The sequence below is a fragment of the Paramormyrops kingsleyae genome, chromosome 13 (assembly GCF_048594095.1).
Source record: "Paramormyrops kingsleyae isolate MSU_618 chromosome 13, PKINGS_0.4, whole genome shotgun sequence".
NCBI lineage: Eukaryota > Metazoa > Chordata > Actinopteri > Osteoglossiformes > Mormyridae > Paramormyrops > Paramormyrops kingsleyae.
This window is the reverse complement of record NC_132809.1, coordinates 15,845,059-15,866,265: the sequence shown is the minus strand read 5'-3', so window position 1 is coordinate 15,866,265 and position 21,207 is coordinate 15,845,059. Positions and strand designations below refer to the sequence as shown.

The window sequence follows — 21,207 nt, the reverse complement described above, 5'->3', positions numbered from 1 at the left end:
TTTTTTTATAGGCATGACGCAAGTGGCTGCTGTCAACTCCTGGGTGAATTGCACAGCTTACTGGGGGGCAGAAGCAATAGAGTCAGAAAACCAGTTAAACATTGATAATTCTGTTTGACGTTAACCGGGAATCTTCCTCCTCATTAGGGAGGTTGTTCAAGGTTCTTGTGGGCATGTGGGTGTGTGATCACAGGAAAAGAAGCCCGTATGAGAATGTACATGTGTCCCTTGACTGAGGACGGAGTGTCTCCTGCAGTCATTCATAAATCTGCTATATATCTAGTTTCTGGGTCACTGAGAATGTGAGGGGCTCAGAAACAGGATAATACAATTCTGCACCATGGAAACCAAGGTGAAGCTTTAACCTAACAAACCCCCATACTATTCATATCCATGTGATGAGTCCTGAGTGACAGAAGGCCTTGAATGCCCATTGGCTATGAAGCTAGAGAGAAGCAGCCAATGGTCTCTCATGACCATCAACCAGACATGTGTCCCCTTTTGGAAATGAAAGGCTTAGCGCACTGCTCGTGATTCCATGCGTTCTTTATTCCTTTGTCACCACTATCACAAGACTTGTAGAATGCAAACACAGATCAATCTCAGTCTTACAGTACACTTAAGGCTTTTGATTTAATACAGTCAACACTAGTATTCATTGTACCAATGAAGTATTTTTCATTATTTATGCATACTCCAGTTCCAGTGTTAAAATCAAGTAAGCTAAATACCCTATAATAACATCTTAAGATATTCATAGATATGTTCACTTTAAAAATTAGCTTTTAACAAGACTTTATTAAGATACAATGAAAAAATAAAAAAAATTCAGTATCAAAAGAATGAGGGGACTTAACATCCAAAACAAAAACCCGTTTTGTTTTACTTCTTAAAAATAAAAAGGTTAAAAACAGAGGGTAGAAGCTACAGATGCCAGTTAGGTGGAGCGCGTTCCATCAAAAATAAAAATGAGAGAAGAATGAGACCTACAGTTACCAAGTCCTGTTGATGGAAGGTGAAGCTGGAGTCGCCTGCGAACAAAGACAATATGAACGGCTGAAATGTTTCATTTCAGGGCAGCAGGTGCAGAGGTGCTCGAGAAACTGCATCTGTGACCGAAGGGTTGCAGGGTCAAGTCTGAGGATTAGCACCTGCAGTTGTACTCTACAACTTAAAGGTACCTAACCTGAATGTCATCAGCAGAATATCCAGCTGCTTAGAATGGACTCTTTAAAAATAAAAATCACAGGTCTCCACGCGGCTCGGCGATATGTAGCTCGAGCGTTCAGCAGCAATTCATGACGCAAAGCAGCCCTGCGGAGCTTGGGGACGTGGTCCCAGCGTCTCCCAATTCAGCTGCGGCCAGATCACTTGTCAAGCGATCATATTGGAGGTCGTGCTGAGCAAATTCAAAAAGGGGGGGGGGGGGGGGGGGGGAGTGTTCAGGCATCTCAGCGCTTCACACTAACACGGCATCGTGGCACGAGAGGCCAGTGGCGAATTCAGACAAATCCTTCAAGCTCCTTGTGGAGAGGAATGCACAGCAAAAATCCTTCAGGTTGCATTATGATCAGACTACGCAATACAAGACGTTAATAATACCCCCCCCCCCAAAAAAAAATTTACCTGACAGATACTTCATAGCTTTGCCCCAGGCACACAATAGCAGTGTTTCCCAACCCAGCCCTTGGGCACCTCCAGACAGTTTATGTTTTTGCTTCCGTACTGAGGACCGGGATGGGAAACGCTGCAGTATAGCATAGTGGTTCACTACTCTTAATTCCCTTGGTTACAGCTTAAAAAGAACCATGTATTACATGCCTATTTAACACGTGAAAATACCACAATGGTCTTAATTGGCTCCAAAAATCAGCACACAGCATACAAGTCATTGTTATTCATAAATGTAATAAATACAGTCATTACAACGACAAGCCCAGTGTCGTTCTCTGCAGAACATCGTCATTTGCAGTCTGCTGTGTTCGGCAAGTGTATGGAGAGGATGAAATCGCCTGGACCGGGCACAGACGGTCTGCTCGAACCCGTAACTGTTGTACTGACACACAATAGCGACGTGTCCTTCTCTGCATACAGACTCCCGTCAGGTTTCACAGTGATTCCTGCAACGAAATATCAGCAGATAGCAGCATCCGTGTGTCATGGGGCGGCCCTTCGCCTACCCGCTGGGAGGAATGTCACAAAATAAGGCCTTTTGTTTGTAGCATTGGGCTGTATTTGGACATCGTGGGCCTCCCGGTCACACGAATCGTCTGAGCGGATGCCAAGGGTGACTTTGGTGAGCCTGGGGAGACCTCAAGCACCGTGCTAATGGGCGACTGACTGACTAGAGCTCCCCCCCACATTCTGACGTGTGCTCCAGACACCGCTGCTGAGGCAGAGCCGAATCACTAGATCACACACATACACACACACACACCTCTTCCAGTATACAACACCACAGTTTAACTTTAAAAACAAAAGTGTGTTCCCTGGGTTGTGAAACCCTCTCGGGTCAGAGTAGAAATCAGCCAGTAATTACAATTAAAAGAGTCTAAAAAAGTAAAAAGTAACCAGAAAAAAACAAATGGAATGATAAGATCAACAAAAAAAAACATAAATGTACACAGTCAAAATAACCATTACTGCACAAAGAAAGTGCTGCTGTTAAATTATTCTTTACAGGGAAAAAATGAAGTGTGTGTGTGGAGTTTAAAGTGAGAAAGTTTCCATCAAGTATAAAAGGAGTATAAATTTGTAAAAGTTGCACATGTAAAATTCACCCTCAGAATTACAGATGCTTTGTACTTATTGTCATAGAGGCTGAGAAGGATCCACATTCGAGTAGAGACTGACCAGATCCTCGTCCCGAGGGCAGCAAGACCCGCCAGTGCCCCTAGATCTTCCTTGACCCAGGGTGGAGGGGGGGGGGGGGGGGGGGGTACAGGCTTCAGGAGCTGGGCAGCTCATAGGAAATGAACTGCTTCAGTCGCTCTAGATACTGCGAGTAGAGCTCGATGTCATTGTGACCTGCACCCTCCACCCACAGTGGTTCCACAGCACGGGGGCAGCGCTCATAGATGGCCAGGCCATGCGAGAAGTCGATGACCTCGTCCTCTGTGCCATGGATGACCAGGACCGGGGAGGTCACCTTGGATGCCTTATCAATGCTGGAACGGAAGGGGAGACATCGTGTCATTGTAAGGTGATCAGAACCTCAGAGCAGGAGATGCTTGATGGGAAGAAACTTCAACTGTCTTGGATCAATTGTTAGTTTTATCAGTGAATTACAGCCAATTAGGAGAAGAAATATGGGTGATGAGGCTTGTGTATATAGAGCCAGGTGGGACCAGGTTCTGCAAGAGCATCTGGCAATGAGAGAAGCTGAAGTACGTCCTCCCATTCGGGCCCTGGTTGGTCTGTCCTGCCTTCACGTTCCAGCAGGGGGTGTAAACCACTGGCTCCAATTTGATTATGATAATTAAGGGAACGATTTGATGCACTGGAAGACTAATTTCAACCATGATTAGTGTTGATTAATTTATTATTTTGATCAACTAAAGTCACAAATATGACTATGGGAACCTTAATTACATACTATTAATGGAATACAAATAAAAGTTGTTCTGAAGAACAAGCAAGTGTAAACTGTGAAAAAGGCCAACTACTGAACTATAAGGAGAGAAGAAAAAGCCCTGATGTAGAAATTCTGACCAATACAGATCACATAATACCACCAATAACAATAACCAGCTGACCGATTCAGACCAATACCGATAACTGGGGGTAGGCAGTGATGACACAGATAACAATAATGTTACATCATTTTTTATTCCATGGAAAATGAAAGATCAATCTGTGGGCTAGATTAAATAATGAATTATAAACATGTCATGGGCTGATACCTCGAGAAGTGGTGAATGAACCGTGAAATAGGGCTGTCGCAATAACCACAATATTGCAAGGCTGCCATTCTGACAAGGCATGGTAAGCAACCGCTTATATACTTAAGTGTGTGAATTGAATGCTAAATAAATTCAGAATGAAAATTAGTCAATTGTGTATTTTATCCTGCTGTATGCTGTTGAGATTCAGTCTCTGCATAACCTGTAATTAAAACTCAGGGAGCACCAGCAGTTCTGGAAGTTGTTCATAAAATGTAAAAAAAAAAAAAAAACACATTGCAAAATCATTTAAAAAAGTTAAATAAAAATAAATGTTCCTATCATTCTAAAGTCATTTTCCGATCATAATGCCATTAAGTAATATATTTTGCATGTTTATGTGCTGGAGTTTTGTTATTCGTGTAACACACTAGAAGTGCACATTTTGACTGGTGTGATTGCGGCATAACGAAATAAACGATAGATCATAATAGAAAAATGACTGTTTGATATTGTCACATGTTATATCGTCAGGTCGCACAGCCCTAAGCAATAGTATATTTAAGGATGATTTTGCTCCCAAAAATTGAGAACCAATTCTGACGTTACACATCAATGCAGTCTAATCACCACCTTAACAATATTCATCGTGATGCATCTTATCAGCCCCACTTTGCAGTCTATGATGATGGCGGCAGCCGGGCTTCAGCTCCAGCGGAACAGCCGGCTGCACGGCTGACTCACCTGGGGAAGGCGTCAAAGCAGTACGTCTTCCTGGTGTCGGGGAAGGCCACGCGGAGCCCTGACATGAGTGGCGAGTGCAGGATGACAGCGGCACACTCGTAGCGGGATGCCAGGTCCACCGTGGGCACCGTGCCAATGCTCTGGCCGTACAGGATGACGCTCTCAGGAGTCACGCCATACCTGGGCAGACAGTCACACAGGAGACACGACCTCAGGTACCCAGGCTGAAAGGAAACCCGCATTGCCTCAAGTAGGGATGCCAGCACGAGAGTTCAGATGACGCCTATCTACAGTTAATCTGTGGCTGGTGAATAAATCAGCATTAATCTCCATAATACAGTGTAGTAAAACATCTGGGAAGATAACACAAGGAGCAGGTGACTGCATGAAATTGGGCCTTGAGGAATTCCTGCTGGTGGAGTTCAAAGTGCGATTCTGAAGCACTGCCCTGGTGGGGGGGGCAGCCCACAAGAAGGAACGCACCACCAGTCACGGAAAACAAGCCCCACACTTGAGGTTTTGGCACTCTCCTCAAACATTAAAGGCCATGAAATTGGTTCCTCCGCATGTTTCAGATGCTTCCACATTTTTTTTGGGTGGGGGGGGCATCCAAGTATGAGCAGGGCCACCCTATAATGAACCAGTGTGAAAAACTAATGCTTGTGAATGAAAGCAGCTAGAAGCTCAAAGTCCTGGAACACGCCCTGCTCTGTTCCCGGTCATATCTGAAGGCTGTGCAGAGACACACTTAAAAAGCCCCGTGACCCTGTCACACTTTCCTTTCGGTTAAGGATCGGATCAGAAGAATCAGAAAGGTAATGAACAGACGGTGATGGTCGTGTCAGAACAGGACACACAGCGAGGCAAAGCATGCATATGGAATCCTGCTGTAAAGGCTCACAAGCTTCACTAAGGCTCCAGCTTTTATCAAAAACCACAACACAGGACAATGGAGCCAGAGGAAAGTAGAAAACAAGTCCTCTTTATTAACGAGAAGCTTTATGATATCAACAAAGCATTGCCCAGTAAAAACAGAACAGCCAAATCCTCTAAACAGATGCTGACATTTATTTAGGAGAAAACGATTATTTCATGCATTTACTGAAACGCATTCTTGGTCAAAGCTGGTAACAGCAGAAAGCGAAAGCAGGCCTCCCATAACTGTCAAGGTCATACCACGTTCACAAAAATACATCACAGCAGAAACGGTGGGGATGAAGACTGATTAGATGCCTCATCTCCAGCTATGTGGGGAAAGGAATGATCAGATTTAGATGAAAAATGACAGATGATCATGACACCCCAACATCTTTATGTGCCCGGTATGCTCCAACCAAGCTCAGCAAACAAGACACTTTGTCAAGCAAAGCAAACATTGGCAGATGTTTTCGGTCAGAGCTCTTGACATCACACAGCAACCCCTGACCCCCGCGACCCCTATGTCATCGTTTGATGCCCCAGCCTGTCTGTCTCGGTAGGCCCAACCCCCCCTGAGCCCCAGGCACCAGCAGCACTGCTGCAGGTTCACTCCAGACATTATAACGAATTCATTAAGAGCCATAAGCAGCCAGAGCTAACGTGGGAGGCAGAGGGAAGAGGAACGTGCGGGGGGGGGGGGGGGGGGGTTGGGGGGGGTAGCTGGCCCAAACAGGAACCCTGAGCATGTGAGCCTGAATGCCACCAGCCCAGCAGGTCAAAGTGGAACTTTATGGTAATGGCCTCTGAAACCATATTATGAAAGACTCTTATTGTCATTATGAAAACATGCAATGAAATTCTGTCTGGCAACTCATGTAGAAAAGCAGAAACCTAAGAGAACACACTACACAGCAGAGATAATGATCAAGCAGTCACAGTGGTTGGGAACATATAAATAAAATGAATAACAGTGAGTAGAATAAGTATTCATTTTAATTCACTCAATTACTATTATGACAAATAGGCAGCATGACAACTACTACAACCTGTCAGTATTATTTCTAAGTAAACCATAGCAGCACTTCATTGCATTATTTGAGAAAATTCAGTGTGGAGATTTCTGTCTTTCAAAACATGCAAGCTTGATATTTTGGATATTGTATGAGGGCTTCCATTCATATGTGTGTGGAGTTTGCATGTTCCCCCCGTGTCATCATGGGGTTTCCTCCGGGCACTCCGGTTTCCCCCTACAGTCCAAAGACATGCTGAGGCTAATTGGAGTTACTCGAATGCCCATAGGTGTGCTTGTGTGAGTGAATGGTGTGTGAGTGTGCCCTGTGATGGGCTGGCCCCCTGTCCAGGGTTGTTCCCTGCCTCATGCCCATTGCTTCCGGGATAGGCTCTGGACCCCCCGCGACCCAGTAGGAGGAGCGGGTTGGAAAATGGATGGATGGATGGGCTTCCATTCAAATGAAGTGCACAAGGGTAGAAAAGAAATTGATGGGACAGCTTCTAACCAGTGTGTCTTTGTGGTTCTCTCTAATGACAAGATTTCAAATACTGCAGATCTACAGTGCTTGCTACTACAGCTAACGGAACACGGTGTAACCCCTGGCCTGCAAGCAAGGAGCATTCATGAGGAAAGGCGATCACAAAGAACGCGCTTTGACAAAACCGGCGTACTGAAAACCAGGTAAAGTGAGAAACTCAGCTGTGACATTCCAGGTCAGCTGCAGAGCGAGTTCCGGAAAAACACCAAAGGGCACAAAGGAAGGCTGTCATTCTCCCATCGTCACAGAGAAGGCGACATGGAACAAGGTACAGAGTCACAGGAAACCAGCAAAGCCACAACATTCAGAGCCATTGCAGGAATACTACCTGAACAGAAACTCCTTCGTTCATCAAGTATAGTTTAACAGTCAACTGAGAGTAAAATAGTCAAAATTCCATAAGGTCTGAATAGCTGCAGCACTGATGACAGGATACCCAACAGGACAGTAGTCCAGTGCCCATGAGTAAGGTTGGGCAATTAATTGAATATTAAAACAGAAATTCAGAACCTCTAATTGACGTAATCTTGCCCATGTCAGTTACTTTGTTTTTTTTTTTCCCTGTTCATACTTTCCCCAGTGTGTTCATGTGCTGTCCCCTTAAAAACATACTACCACGCCTGCTGTCACATGACTCCGCCCCATCCAGTCTGCGACATAGAAGCAGCATGGAGGAGAACTCAAACACCGAGCCCACTGAGCAACTCCAGCAGCTTGTGCCAAAGAAAAACGCCATGTCCGTCGTTTGGACACAACGTCGTTTTATATATAATAAAGTATCAATTATGATTATTATTATATTATTATTATTATTATTATTATTATACGGAAAAATTTTAAACTATGTGGTAATTCTACCTGAGGCTAATGCTGCACGCACAGAAAACATGACGAGCAAAAGAAAGTCATTTTCTCTCAATTACAAATATACTCAAAGTTGATAAACTGCCAAAAAAAGAGCCACTGTGAAACTACAATAAGATATTTTATGTACAGTACTGCACTGTATATTGTATTTGAATTATACACAGTTCAGAAATTGAACATGTACGGCACTAATTTGAAAATTTATATTTTGAAATCGTCAAAAAATTAACCAGTGACGCTCATCGTCTTATTACCTTATATTCATGCAATAAATATACAAATGTCAATTAGATTGTAATCTGCCTGAGACAGAGGGGGAAGAAAATTTTTTTTTTTTTTTTAATCGGTTAATGATCATCTGCTTATAACGATCAATTTCACCCAGACAGATGTGATCACTATAAACAGTTTATTTTGTTTGCAAGAAATGCAAACCATTTTCTACTTTAGGGACCTAAAATGTGACCTTCTTTACAAGACATTTTCAATTCAAGCGATTAGTGCTTTGATTTCAGTTGTTTGAAATATTCAATGAATGACCATAAATGGTTCATTCGTGTCATAAAGATATAGTCTTCCATTAAAGAAAATATCCCAGCTTTAATAGTTGAGCATATTTACAGTACAAATCTTAATGACGTGAGGGCAAAAACCAAGCAAAAAAAAGCCCCACAATAACCGTCCAATAATCATAATCGAGATAAAATGTTCAATTAATCGTGATATTAATTTGAGGTCATATCACACAGCTCTACTAGTGAGTGGAACTTCAAACCCAGGTCCATCGAAGCAACTACCGCTGAGCTCATCAAAAAAGGCATGTGACTGACATGACAAGTGCAGAGATGTGAAAGCATGACATAAGAAACTCCAGATAAAAGGAAATGAATCCCAACTAGCTGTGAGCAGCCAGGGGACACTGAGGCGTACATACAGGCTGAAGGTGGACTCAGGCTCCCTGAAAGACACGGTGATGCATCTTATAACAAGGAAGCTTGGCTGTGCGGCAGACAGACTTCTTGTCACTTTGCGCTATGTTAGGACGCTATTTAAAAAAGAGCCAGTCTCCTGGGTATCAGTATCATTTGGGGGGTTCTACCCCCAGCCCTCCTCAATGCCTCCTGCACGCACCTCCTTTGCAGACTAAGCTGCGCGACACAGCAGTACCTGCCCTTCCAAAACAATGCCGAAGACCTTCGAAAATAAGCTCCCAACTATGAACTCCAGTCGCTTTCTTTACAGATAGACTTTACTGGATCTTCTAACCAATATTTGCAACATACATAGCTGTACATCAGGCTTATTTACATCCCACGCTTATTTAAATATAAGGTACACCAGCCTTTTGAGAAGCTCAGATGTGTCCACACAGTTAAAAAGTCAGACATCTGAAAATTAATAGGGATCAAAAGCTGATTTAATTATTTTGTTTGAGGGCATAAATAAAATGACTTCATCTTAATTACGACTCATACTAATCTTCAGTTACCTAACCTGTCTATAGCTGGAAGCAGTTTTAATTAAAACAAGATACAGGGACTTTCCAGGACAGGGTGGCACCCACATATTTAGAATTCTGACACGCGCTCACTTACACTGGCATTGTTTCCGGCACAGACGAGCCCTGGTGCCACGGGGCATTCTCTCATAGCTCCTCAGACGAGGAGGTGGAGCTGACTCCCAGACTACTGGATACAGCAATCAGAGTTACTGTACTTCCTCCAAACAAACCCAGCAGAGTCACCAAGAAACAAGACACTCTGCTCGTTGCAGGCCAGACACCTGCTGTCTCTCTGGCTCTCCCCTTGCCCTTTCATGAGAGGGAAGGCAGTTTAAACGTCTCGCCAGAACCCACAGGAGGAGGAGGGAGCAGAGCTCGCTTCTGACCAGAGCTCATATTCAGAACCACGGCGACACATTCAGACTGGAGGTCTGCGCCAGCCAAACGCTCCGTGCCCGATGGGAGCCGTTATGGGCCGGACCCCATCTGCCAGGGGTGTGAAGCCAAAACGACAGCGAGGGTAAAGGCACAGAGTCGCTTCTCACGAGATGAGGGTAATATCAACCGGGCGACCTCCTCCCTTAAAGCTACAGGATACATATCAGTTGGTTAAAATGGAAAATTAGGGTGCAGTAATGCAGAAAGACACACCCTGTTAAAAACCTGCCATTGGTGGTCAGGTTAGTTTGATGCCGCCAAGTGAATATTGTGGATAAAAGTCAAGCTCAGGGTCAGGATACATCATGAGACGACTGCAAATAGGGCCGTAGTGGGAATGCAGGGCCAAGAATGCTGGGTAACAGGAAGCGGCAGCTAAATACCATTAGGGTAAATTATCTAATTGACAGATACAGTAAACATCTACAGTATTCAGCAGCTGCCGGGGCTTATCTAGGATTTTCTCTCAATGAGGCCTTCCCATTACATTTCCTGGCCTTCTATATTTGGTGTTAGAGAGAAATCTACTGCATCTGTCACCAGAGATCACCACGATATAAAACAACCACATCTCCTACCACTACTTACTATAAGCATTTAGCATGCGACCATGAAACTCCCTGTACATGTGAGCAGGAACAAGGAAGCAGGAGATACTTAAAGACATGTAAGGAAGTACCACGATTTTAGCTTAGTCACACGGGGAGAACGGGCATGCTGGCCAATGATACGGTGACTGCGGGGGGCAGAGGGACACGGCGGAGGGAAAATCTGAGGGAAAAGTACATTTCTTTCATTTTGCAGAAGCAGGAAACTGTTCTACGAGGCTTATTTGGCCTTCGGCATAAGGACACGGCAGTAATGGGGAAAGAAAGAACGGACGAATCCTCGCATTAAATACTTCAATACAGTGCCACTCAAAAGAAAATGGCCTCTCAAAATGTAATGAACAATTCACATGAAAGGCAGACCAGACTGTTTGGTGAAGGCTTTGCAGTTACATTCACATTAGCTCATTTGTCACAGTAAATCCTAAATCCCAGGAGTCCATGGGGCTCTGGCATGTGTGTGTGTGTGTGTGTGCGTGCGGCTAAATGTTTAATTTTAAGTGAATGCGAGATGTCACACTTATTAAAAACATTGCATTCAAAATGAAATGGAAATTTAGGGTTTCCTTCCCTGTTTGCAAACATACAACTAACTATTCAGTATAGATATTTTCATTATTGCAAACAGAAGTCTCAAAATAAAGACAAAAATTTAATTAAGCCTAGGCCTACATCCATGTTGCAGGGGTTCAGTAAAGCAGCCTTGACATTCTTCTTAAAACAGAAGGTGAATGTTTAGGAAAAATCTTAAATGTAAAATCTATATTTTAAAGTATGCTTACCTGGAAACAAAGTCATCACACATAAAATAAAACAAATATTGCATGTTACAATATTTTTAACCTATGTGCCTTTTGTCAGTGTTTTGAAACGAAATGATTTCAGTTGTGGATTCTGAGAGTCTGTGGAACGTCACGACGGAAGCTCTAGCATTGTTTATAATCAGGAAGGAATACTATTGCTACTAAAAATCTTTGAGCCCTAATTTTAACATACAAAAGTATTTTGATATAAAGGCTATTGCATTGTCCTATATTTCATTTTGAAAGTATATCAATATATGTAAAAATTCCATGTACAGCCCAGCCCTAGATGACATCAGGTGCATGATAAGGATGGTAGAGGTTACGTGGAAATGTAGGAACACAGAGAGAATTCAAATGAACAGACTGCACCAATACAAAGCATCAGACTCAAGGCCATAGACACTGGCAAAACTGAATAGGAAAAAAACAAATCACTCTCTGGTCTTTACAGCCCTAACAAAGAATTTGAAATAGCTTACTCGTGCAATTCAAGGCTTAACTATCAGACACTTACAATCCTGCAGGGGCAGTCGCCGCGATCACAGCACCGACGGCTCAGCAGATATCGTACCATCCTCTATATGCATGCAAGGCCTGAACAGCACCACCAAGTGTGGGCAGCGGCTCCCCTTGGTGATACCTCTGAACAAAGCTTGATCAATGGAAACTCGTAGGAGGAGTTTGACACTTTGAAGACGCTTCCAGTGCTCAGCTGGCACTCTCCAGGAATGTTAAGACTTCTGGATTAGAATTTGGGATCATAGCCCATCCAGCCGCACACGTTGGCGCCCCGCATGGGCTATTAGCGTCTAATTAATTCAAATGCTTTGGCCCAGTTGGTTGCAGGTGATGACTGATCATTTCAAGGCTTCCCAGTGCCTCTGACAAAGGAATGGTTCACTTGGCAAGATACTGGATTTACCCTGGTTGCAGAAACAATAAAAAACTAGAGGAAAACATTTCCAATTCATGGATGGGTTTTCAACAAGAAAAAAAAAACATCAAGGGCCAGCTGTTATTGCAACAGGTCACAATTACAATTACAGTACTTCGCTGTTTAAGTCACAAACATCCCTAAAATAGCACACAAGGGCAGGAGATGTTAATACCCAGCAGCACAGGAATTCTGCTACCATAAGCTATCAGAACAGCAAACGCCATGAAGTTAAAAAGGGGGCTGTGGCACCCTATCATCCTAAGCAGGCCTGGATGATACACGAGAAAATGACGTGGTTAACGACTCATCTGAAAAAGAACAGTATAGTAATAGCACAGTAATACAGCTCTAGAAACCAAATCAAAGAGCAGAGAGACAGATAAAAAGCACATATTGCAACCCATTACTGTAACATATTAGGAGTTCATAAACATTATCTGACATTGATTTGGAACTACACACACTCTTCTGGGACAGGTACAGCATTAAGGGACTGGGGAGGGGCACCTATGGAATAATGCAGACCCGATGCACCCAGGCTGCAGGCACCACGCTGGGGCCCCTGCCAGCGGGGACAGGGCGTCGTGTCCGGACAGACGCTGCAGTCCGCACAGTCATTTTCCAGGACATACCGGGGTCTCATGAGAGAAACCCGACATGGCTGTTAGTGAATACTGACGGATTATCCGAACCTGCTTCGGGGCGGGTTAACGTGATCAAGGATCATGTCCTCCACACCAGAGGTACTACAACACCGACTTAAATCGTTTCACGGGTGAAGACGTTGGATCTGGACGAGTGAATTTCACTGGATGACCACGGGAAGTGTTTAACAAAGGAGGACGCAGCCCAACATAGAAAATGTCACCAATCGGAGCTTCGCGTCTGCGGGTTACCACCGGTTAGAGAGACCAAAGGAATATAAATGATCTGAGGCACTTACTTCGTCCTCAGGACCTGCCAGGCGGCCTCAATGTCGGCATACAGGTTCTTTTCGGAGGGCTTCCCACTGCTAACGCCGTACCCAGAGTAATCGTACGAAAAGATATTGCAGTTGATCCGCGACCCTAGACCGATGTAGAAACCGCACATCTGGCCGAGGTCCACAGCGTTGCCGTGGGAAAACAGCAGGGTGTAGCGGCTGTTGGGGGCGCAGCGCACGAACATGCAGCCCACACGGTTACCCCGACTCGTCCTGGTATCGAACACCTCGACGGCGTCCAGTTCTCGCTGGGAGTACTGCCAGTCCGCCCGCTCCGTTAAATGGAGGGTGGTGGTGCCGTTGGCGTCCGTCTGTACTGAGTACGTGGGCTCCGGTGGCAGAAAGGCGAGTTTCGCCGCGATGCGGCTCGGGCACGGGGGGCAGCAGAAGAGCCAGCACAGTTCGCCGATGGAGAAACCATTCATCCTAGGGCCTTGATCAGGCATCGAATCACGGTCTACCTTAATCGGTCGATATATTCCCGGTACTCAAGAGCAGCAAACCGGTGTAAAACACGACCTGGTAAAACGGCTAGATCAGGCGACTGCTATAAAATGCTGGCTCGTCGGCTGCGCCTTTGTCTGCTTTTTATCGCGTTTCTGTATCGAATAGTCGCCTATCTGATGTCATGTACGGCCCCTATTTCCAAGCGTAAATGTGCCGCGAAACGCAGGCGACATCACATCCTAATGTGCCGACTAAGTGCTGGAGCCCTGGAGCCCGACTTCCGGGTTAGAGGCGCGGATATCCTGTTCACGCGCCGCCGCGCGGCGGGATGCTGCTCTCCTCGGGACTCGGGAATGACCTTTCCCGGGCGTTACGTCGTGTCGCGTAGCAACCGGCTCCAGTCATTCGCGCGCACATCTTGGCAGGCAGTAGTTTAGCTGCAGGCGCAGGAAAATACCTGGTTTGGCGAGTTTAAGTTCGTCATTGCTGGTAAATTAAAGGTGGATAGCTAAAAGATAACGATCTTTACCTTACGTATGATGCAACTACATGTTGGCGGTATAGCTTTGAAATCATTGTATCTGACCAGGGTTACATACAGGGTTACATACATGGCCGCCCGCCTCAATTTTTTGGTGCCGCCTCGATTTTTTTTATATTTTATATTTTTCAAAAAATCCGTTTTTTTCACCTCAAAAACTGTCAGAGATCGTCAATGTGCCAAATCCTGATATCCTGTGCACTGTGAGCAAGTAGTCTCTTGTAGGGTGGTCCAATAATAGTGACCCTCATTGATGTCGATGTTGTTTTGCTATTGTCAGGAGGACGCTTTTATTGGGCCATTCTGTGGCAAGACCATTAAACACTTAGACTAGGCATTTGTTTTGAAAGTTTCTCTTTTGTAATTGTTTGAACTGTTGAGAGTTTAAAATGTTGAGATACTGACAAATTAAAGTTTAATTTTCTAGTTTTAGTATATCTCTGTTGCCGATCGTCTTTTCGCTAAAAATATAAAATCCCCTACTCACCAATATTTTAGAAGTTTGAGTCATGTAAAACAATTTATTAATTTTAAGTGGCCTAAAGTAAACAAACGTAGTGTGGCCACATATAATTATTGTACTGACACGAACATTTTTTAAATGACACGTATTTAAGTACATAACACAAGCGCGTCTACCTTATTTCGAAAGGACCAACCCTGTTTCATTGTTTTAACTACGTTTAAACTGACAACTAATACATATTGAGAATCCTAAGGGACAAATGTGTACATCTGTAAATTTAAAAATGGCAACTTCCTAGGAGCCTCTATTTATGCATATAATGTGTTTTTGGCAATGTAACATCAGTGGGATAATTTATCACGAGATAAATAAAACGCTACTTTTTTCAACAAAAAAGACTAATGAGAAAACAGTAAATCATATAACATTAAGAACTGGTGGCCAGCGTCAACAGGCATGTCTCTTCCACTGCTAATAAAGTTATAGTGCATTCCTAAGGTATTTTGGGTGGATTTATTGTATCCATAGAAGAAGGGCGTTGGAACTGCTTGGTTTATTAGAGAAAAATTACGTAATTCATCTTGAGATCCCCAGTTCTACTGAGACTATCTGGGAATTTTATTATCTTTGTTAGAGACCACCAGTGCATCCAAAAGGACATGCTTCATAGAATCAGTGCTACTGAAAGACTCCCCTGCCAAAACTGACAAGACTTCAAAGGGTGTCAGAATTTAATCTTGGCTCGCGGCCTAAGGAACGTCACACTTCACAGAAGTTCAGATGAGTGTCACCTTCACATCGGTCAGTGTGTGTGCATATCTGCGGGTAAGAGGAGTCGGCTTCTTTCTGCCAGCACTGACATTTAAAACCAAAACACTTGTTAACTTAATGAATTACTTTAGTGTCCAACAGCTCATTTGAAATAGTATTCCAACAGTCAATTCTTTTAAGCACCTCTCTCCATCTCATATTGAGCAAACACAACTAGAAAATATTGTTAATCTGTTATCACAGATCAAGCAGTATAATTTTAATCACCCTGAAAATATCTTAGAAGCTCCTAAATCCATTGCTTTAGGGAAGTCTGTGTTATGTCATATATCAGATCCACCCTCTAGCAGTTTATCATAAGAAGCACCAGGGTCCCTATTGAAATGCCACCTATCTCTTTTTCTGCTGGGGGAGATATAGTTGGTAGCACTGTTGTCTCACACTTCCAGGGTTGTGAGTTTAAATTCCACCTTGGCTTTCTGTGTGTGGAGTTTGCTCTCTCCCCGTGTTATACATGTTTTCTCTGGCTCCTCTGGACTCCTCCTATCAATCCCTTCATCTTCACTTATCCACTACAGGGTTGGGAGAAGCCTGTCCTAGGAAGCATAGGGCACAAGGCAGGGGACCACGCCGATTGGAATGTCACTCCATAGACGGGCACATACACACACTCCCACCTTACAGTATGTATAATTTAGGCATCAGCCAAATGTGTCTTTAGACTGCAGGGGGAAACCTGCAGAAAACATCAAAAAGTCTGGATTCAGACCCTTAGATGTATGGAGCTGGCCAATGAGCCAACTGTCATGTACCAACTTCATTGATTCCAGGGTATAATCTTCAGATTAGTATTAACTCCAAAGAAATATTCATCATAAACGGAGATCCAAATAAGGCATGCATTCTTACTGAGAAAGAAGATAGAAAAGGGGATAGAAGTAATCCAGCAAACTATAGGCCAATCAGTTTAACTAGCATTACTGGAAAAATAATGGAAGCTATAATTCAAGTGAAAATGGTAGATTACCTAGATGCAAATAACATTATAAAGGATAGCCAACATGGATTTAGGAGAGGTAGATCCTGCTTAACGAATCTGCTTGAGTTCTTTGAGGAAGCTACAAGTGAAATTGATCACAAAAAGGCCTATGATGTGATTTACTTAGATTTCCAGAAAGCCTTTGATGTTGTCCCCCACAAACGGCTCTTGTTAAAGCTTAAAGCTGCAGGAATTTTAGGAACTGTGGCAGCTTGGATCAAAAACTGGCTAACTGATAGGAAGCAGCGAGTAGTTATTAGAGGCACTATGTCACAGTGGGCCTCCGTTTATAGTGGGGTACCGCAGGGTTCAATTTTAGGACCACTATTGTTCCTAATTTACATTAATGATATTGACACGAATACATACAGTAAACTGGTTAAATTTGCAGACGACACTAAGGTGGGCGGGGTAGCAGATACTAATCAAGCAGCAGAGAGGCTTCAACGGGATCTGGATTTAATTAGCGAATGGGCTGATACTTGGCAGATGAAATTTAACACAGATAAATGTAAGGTAATCCATGCAGGGAGCAGAAATATACAGTACAGATATTTTATGGGTTCCACTGAAATAAAGGTAGCTGATTACGAGAAAGATCTCGGTATGTATGTTGATGCTTCCATGTCCCACTCTCGCCAATGTGGGGAAGCAATAAAAAAGGCGAACAGAATGTTGGGTTATATCTCTAGGTGTGTGGAGTTTAAGTCAAGGGAGGTGATGTTACACTTATATAATTCCTTGGTAAGACCCCACCTAGAATACTGTGTGCAGGTTTGGTCACCATACCTCAAGAAGGACATTGCTGCCTTAGAAAAGGTGCAACGAAGAGCTACGAGAATGATTCCTGGTCTTAGAGGAATGTCTTACGAGGAGAGGTTAGCGGAACTGAATCTGTTCAGCCTTGAGCAAAGGAGACTAAGGGGGGATATGATTCAGGTCTATAAGATTCTAACGGGTCTGGATGCTGTTCAGCCAAATGACTATTTCAATATTAGTCTAAATACTAGAACTCGTGGCCATAAGTGGAAATTAGCGGGAGAACATTTTAAAACAAATTTGAGGAAGCACTTCTTTACACAGCGTGTAGTCAGAGTATGAAATAGTCTTCCTGCTATTGTAGTGGAAGCTAAAACCATGGGTTCCTTTAAATCAGAGCTAGATAAGATTTTAACAACTCTGAGATATTAGCTAAGTTCTCCCCAAACGAGCTTGATGGGCCGAATGGCCTCCTCTCGTTTGTAAATTTCTTATGTTCTTATGTTCTTAAGACAGCCCAGAAGCACAGAACGTTAACAGCAGTGTAACAGAACTTGTGAACAAAGCAGATCCAGTGAGGTCAGCTTTGCCATGTTTACGGTTCTCCACCTTGCAGGGAAGAGGAGGCCTGACAGGCCCTGCTGGAGAGACTGCTGCTGCAAAGCAACATCTGGCAACTTCACTGCCAGCGGAGTGACACAGACGGTGGCTGGCTGCCCTCAGTCCTGTCACAGACATCACTGCTTTGCACAAGACAGTGAACTACATCAAAAACAGGAACACTTTGTGCTATGTAAGCCTTGCAAGCGCCAGGGGCAAGTGCTAGGGCAGGATAGACGGGCAAGCCATCAAACCACAACAGGGCAGGACAGAATCTAAAGTTTCTGCTGTGAGGCACCTCTGCTGATCTGACTTTACGGTTTCAAATTTATACAGCATTATCTTTTTTGCTTTGTATGTTTTTGCCAACTACCAATCCACCATCCACTTATCAAGTACAGGGTGACAGGTGTTTCTGCTAAATGACATTAACGGTGAATTAAACATGCAAAAAATAAAAGGGAATGAACATTGTTGAATAAAAATAATTCAACATACCGGTGCTTGTAGTCCATATGTCATAGATGTGGACTCTTTCAGACATGTCCTCCAAAGAACAAGGCCAATCAGTGACGCCACACCACAAATTAAAATTAATTTTAAGGGGATGTTTAGCAGCCCAGTGGAATGTTCTATGTTGACCTCCTCATGGTCAGCACCAGGCTGTCACCTGCTATGACATTGACTCTGCTCTCTCCATTACCATTAGCCATGCATATGAAACATAGCTATATAGTTTCATGCACATTTAAGGCAATAAAACATTTCCAGCTCCCCTTGTCCCCCATCTCCTTTCACAGAGGACAAAGCTGTCATGGAGGAGTCCAGCAGGCTTATTTAAAAAACTGTCTTCATACAGATGGATGGAGCCATAACTGGAGGTTGGGCTCTGAATCAATATATTCGTGTTTCTGTTTAGTAGTACTGATGAAATGGTCAGACCATGCTTTACCTCACAAGTGACAGCGGCCAAAACTACTGTTCCGTCAGCAGGCAGGGATACCTGAGTCATTTATTCTGGGAACAACAGTTACCCCTGAATCACCTGCAACATAAATAACGTTTTTCATTAACATCTTATTTCTTCTTCCCAAGAGCCTGAGACTCATCTCTGTTGACTTTTTAAGGAATCTGTGGACTTTGGCAATAGATTGTTTTATTTATTTTGCATTTTCAAAATAAATATGACTTTCAAAAGCTACGCCAAGACTCCGATTTCAAACTTCATAACAGTACAAAAACAGACACACGCACGCACATTTGTTCCATGTCTGTAGCTGTTTTCTAAACATTCTAGTGATTCCGCTCCTGTAATGCAGATCATAGGGCCTCCGGGACAGACAGCCGAGCCTGGAAATACTACAAACACAGCTGTCACTCCAGTAGAGCCTCATGCTCCAGGAAGTACTAATAAACGGCAACACATGGGCATCTCGAGCCAGTCCGCGGCCATTGCTAAGATCTCACTCTAGATGAGGAGCCTGCGTGTTGCAGCTGGGAAAGATGACGGCTAAAAGCAGCCTCCAGTCCAGAGTTTCAGATTAGTATGGATCCCTGTCCGTGCTGCCAACTAATGGGCGATTCTGGGGGATCTTCTCTGAATGCGGACAAGGGAGAGACCACATGACCTGTCAGTCATGAAGACTGCACCATAGCAAAAGACCCACGACTCAAGATATTTAAGTTAGCTGTTTGGATAAAATCACATCATCTGCAATGTGCTAATCAGCGGGGGAGAAAAATTAGTTTCACAACAAAGGATGGGCAGCTTATAGCACATCTGAAGTGAAGCCGGTGTCAAAAATCAGTTTGGTTATTTCTAGATTTTTTTTTTAAATATCTACAGACAGGACTGCTAAATAAAGACACTACAACATACATATTTAGTTATGAGGTAAAGAGTTCACCAGGTCTGAGCACTGGCACGGACTGGGGAATGATACATGGACTGAGGGACTATAGTCCAAATCAGCCAATGACAACACAAGGCGCAGTGAACATCTTGTGTCTCTCAAGAGTCTCATGGCGCTCTCCCATTTGTTTCCAAAATTCGGCGCAAACAGAACGCCGTTAGATCTGTGTCCAATTAGTAAGAAGGAACATGAAATAAAAAGAGTTCAAGAATAAGAATTACACCAAAACCGACACATCAAATGAATCACAGCTCAAAAGCTTGGAGTTTCAGAACAATATAGCTGCAGTAGTCACAACAGGTCATAAAAATCACATTTAAAAGACATATTTGACATATTTAACTGTTATTGACACAGGAGTAAGTCTCTGAGTGGGGTCCAACATGGGGTTTTTGTTCTCAGTCAGAAATCACATCAGATCGAAACCTGAAAGGAACATGCTGAGAATTGTTCCATCCTGAATTGAGAGAAAACAAGAGGTAGGTCAGAGCTGATGTGAAGAATGGGAAGAATGATTGGAGAGGACTACAGGTGCCCGGGGTATGACCTGACCACCTATCAATCAGGGTAAAAACGCCCTGTCCAGCTGGACCAAGACAGGGAGTGTGTAGACTGGCAGCAGCAGTAGTGATCCTATCGCCTCTCAGTTCAGAGAAAAATCTGATAGAGTATAAAAACATTTCAGAAAGAAGCGTTTTTTCCCCCCTCTCAGCCCCTAGAGCTCTCAGGATAACACCTATTAAGACTCCCTGTTTTGTTTGAAAACAAAGTAAAATAAAGCAGGCCAGAAGTGATTATTATATTTTACTTGCTTAGCAGATTTTCTTACTCGGAGCGACTTCAGAGATCTACCCATTACTTATTTACACAGACATATTTAGTGGGCCAGTTCAGGTTGATCATGCATGAAAGAAGCTCAACTTTGTGTGGCGGCTAAGGGGTGATCACCTGTTTCACCTGTTTATTTACCACAGTAGAAAGGACATTTAATCGAGGGCTTTAGCATGCCAACTAAAGTAAAACAAAAACCTCGGTTACACTTTACCCGATGGGGAATGAATACTAAGTCGTACAAATCACAAACAAATATACTTGCTACTTGAGATAAAAGATGCATCGCGATTCATTAATAATGAACAAACCGTATTTAGCTTGTGTTTTGCAGGACTTGTTCTTTCAGCAGTTTTGTAGTGGTTCCTTCAGTAGTTCGCAAAGATTTACAGAATTAACAGATTTAGTAACAAAAATAGTAATAACTTGGGATAAAAGCTGCATCATGATTCATTAATGATGAACAAACATGAGAACAGTATTTAACTTGTTATTCTTGACTTCAGTAGTTCAGCAGATATTTTAACGAATATAGTAACTGCTTTAGATAAAACATGCGTCATGATTCATTAGTGATTAATTAACATGAGATCAGCATGCAGCTAAGA

General features: G+C 43.4%; 1 protein-coding gene and 1 long non-coding RNA gene across 2 annotated transcripts; one reads left to right on the top strand and one right to left on the bottom strand.

Annotated features, from left to right (window-relative positions):
* Positions 1 to 2,925: 2,925 nt before the first annotated feature.
* Positions 2,926 to 14,013, bottom strand: abhd17c (abhydrolase domain containing 17C, depalmitoylase). Its single transcript, XM_072698272.1, has 3 exons — positions 13,194 to 14,013; positions 4,626 to 4,805; positions 2,926 to 3,167 (listed from the first exon to the last, which is right to left on the bottom strand). Exons 1-3 carry the CDS (start codon positions 13,676 to 13,678, stop codon positions 2,948 to 2,950), a joined length of 885 nt encoding a protein of 294 aa, XP_072554373.1. The 5' UTR covers positions 13,679 to 14,013; the 3' UTR covers positions 2,926 to 2,947.
* A 63-nt stretch (positions 14,014 to 14,076) lies between these two features.
* Positions 14,077 to 18,993, top strand: LOC140578183 (uncharacterized). The gene is made up of 4 exons (XR_011982233.1): positions 14,077 to 14,168; positions 15,321 to 15,511; positions 16,036 to 16,140; positions 17,872 to 18,993. It is a non-coding gene; the product is annotated as an uncharacterized lncRNA (long non-coding RNA).
* The last annotated feature ends 2,214 nt before the right edge of the window (positions 18,994 to 21,207 follow it).

Coding starts and splice junctions, on each gene's coding strand:
- abhd17c (XM_072698272.1), bottom strand. CDS start 13,678: ATGCCTGATCAAGGCCCTAGGATGAATGGTTTCTCCATCGGCGAACTG. Junction 4,806..13,193: donor TGGCAGGTCCTGAGGACGAA/GTAAGTGCCTCA, acceptor CTGTCTGCCCAG/GTATGGCGTGACTCCTGAGA. Junction 3,168..4,625: donor TGCTTTGACGCCTTCCCCAG/GTGAGTCAGCCG, acceptor CTTCCGTTCCAG/CATTGATAAGGCATCCAAGG.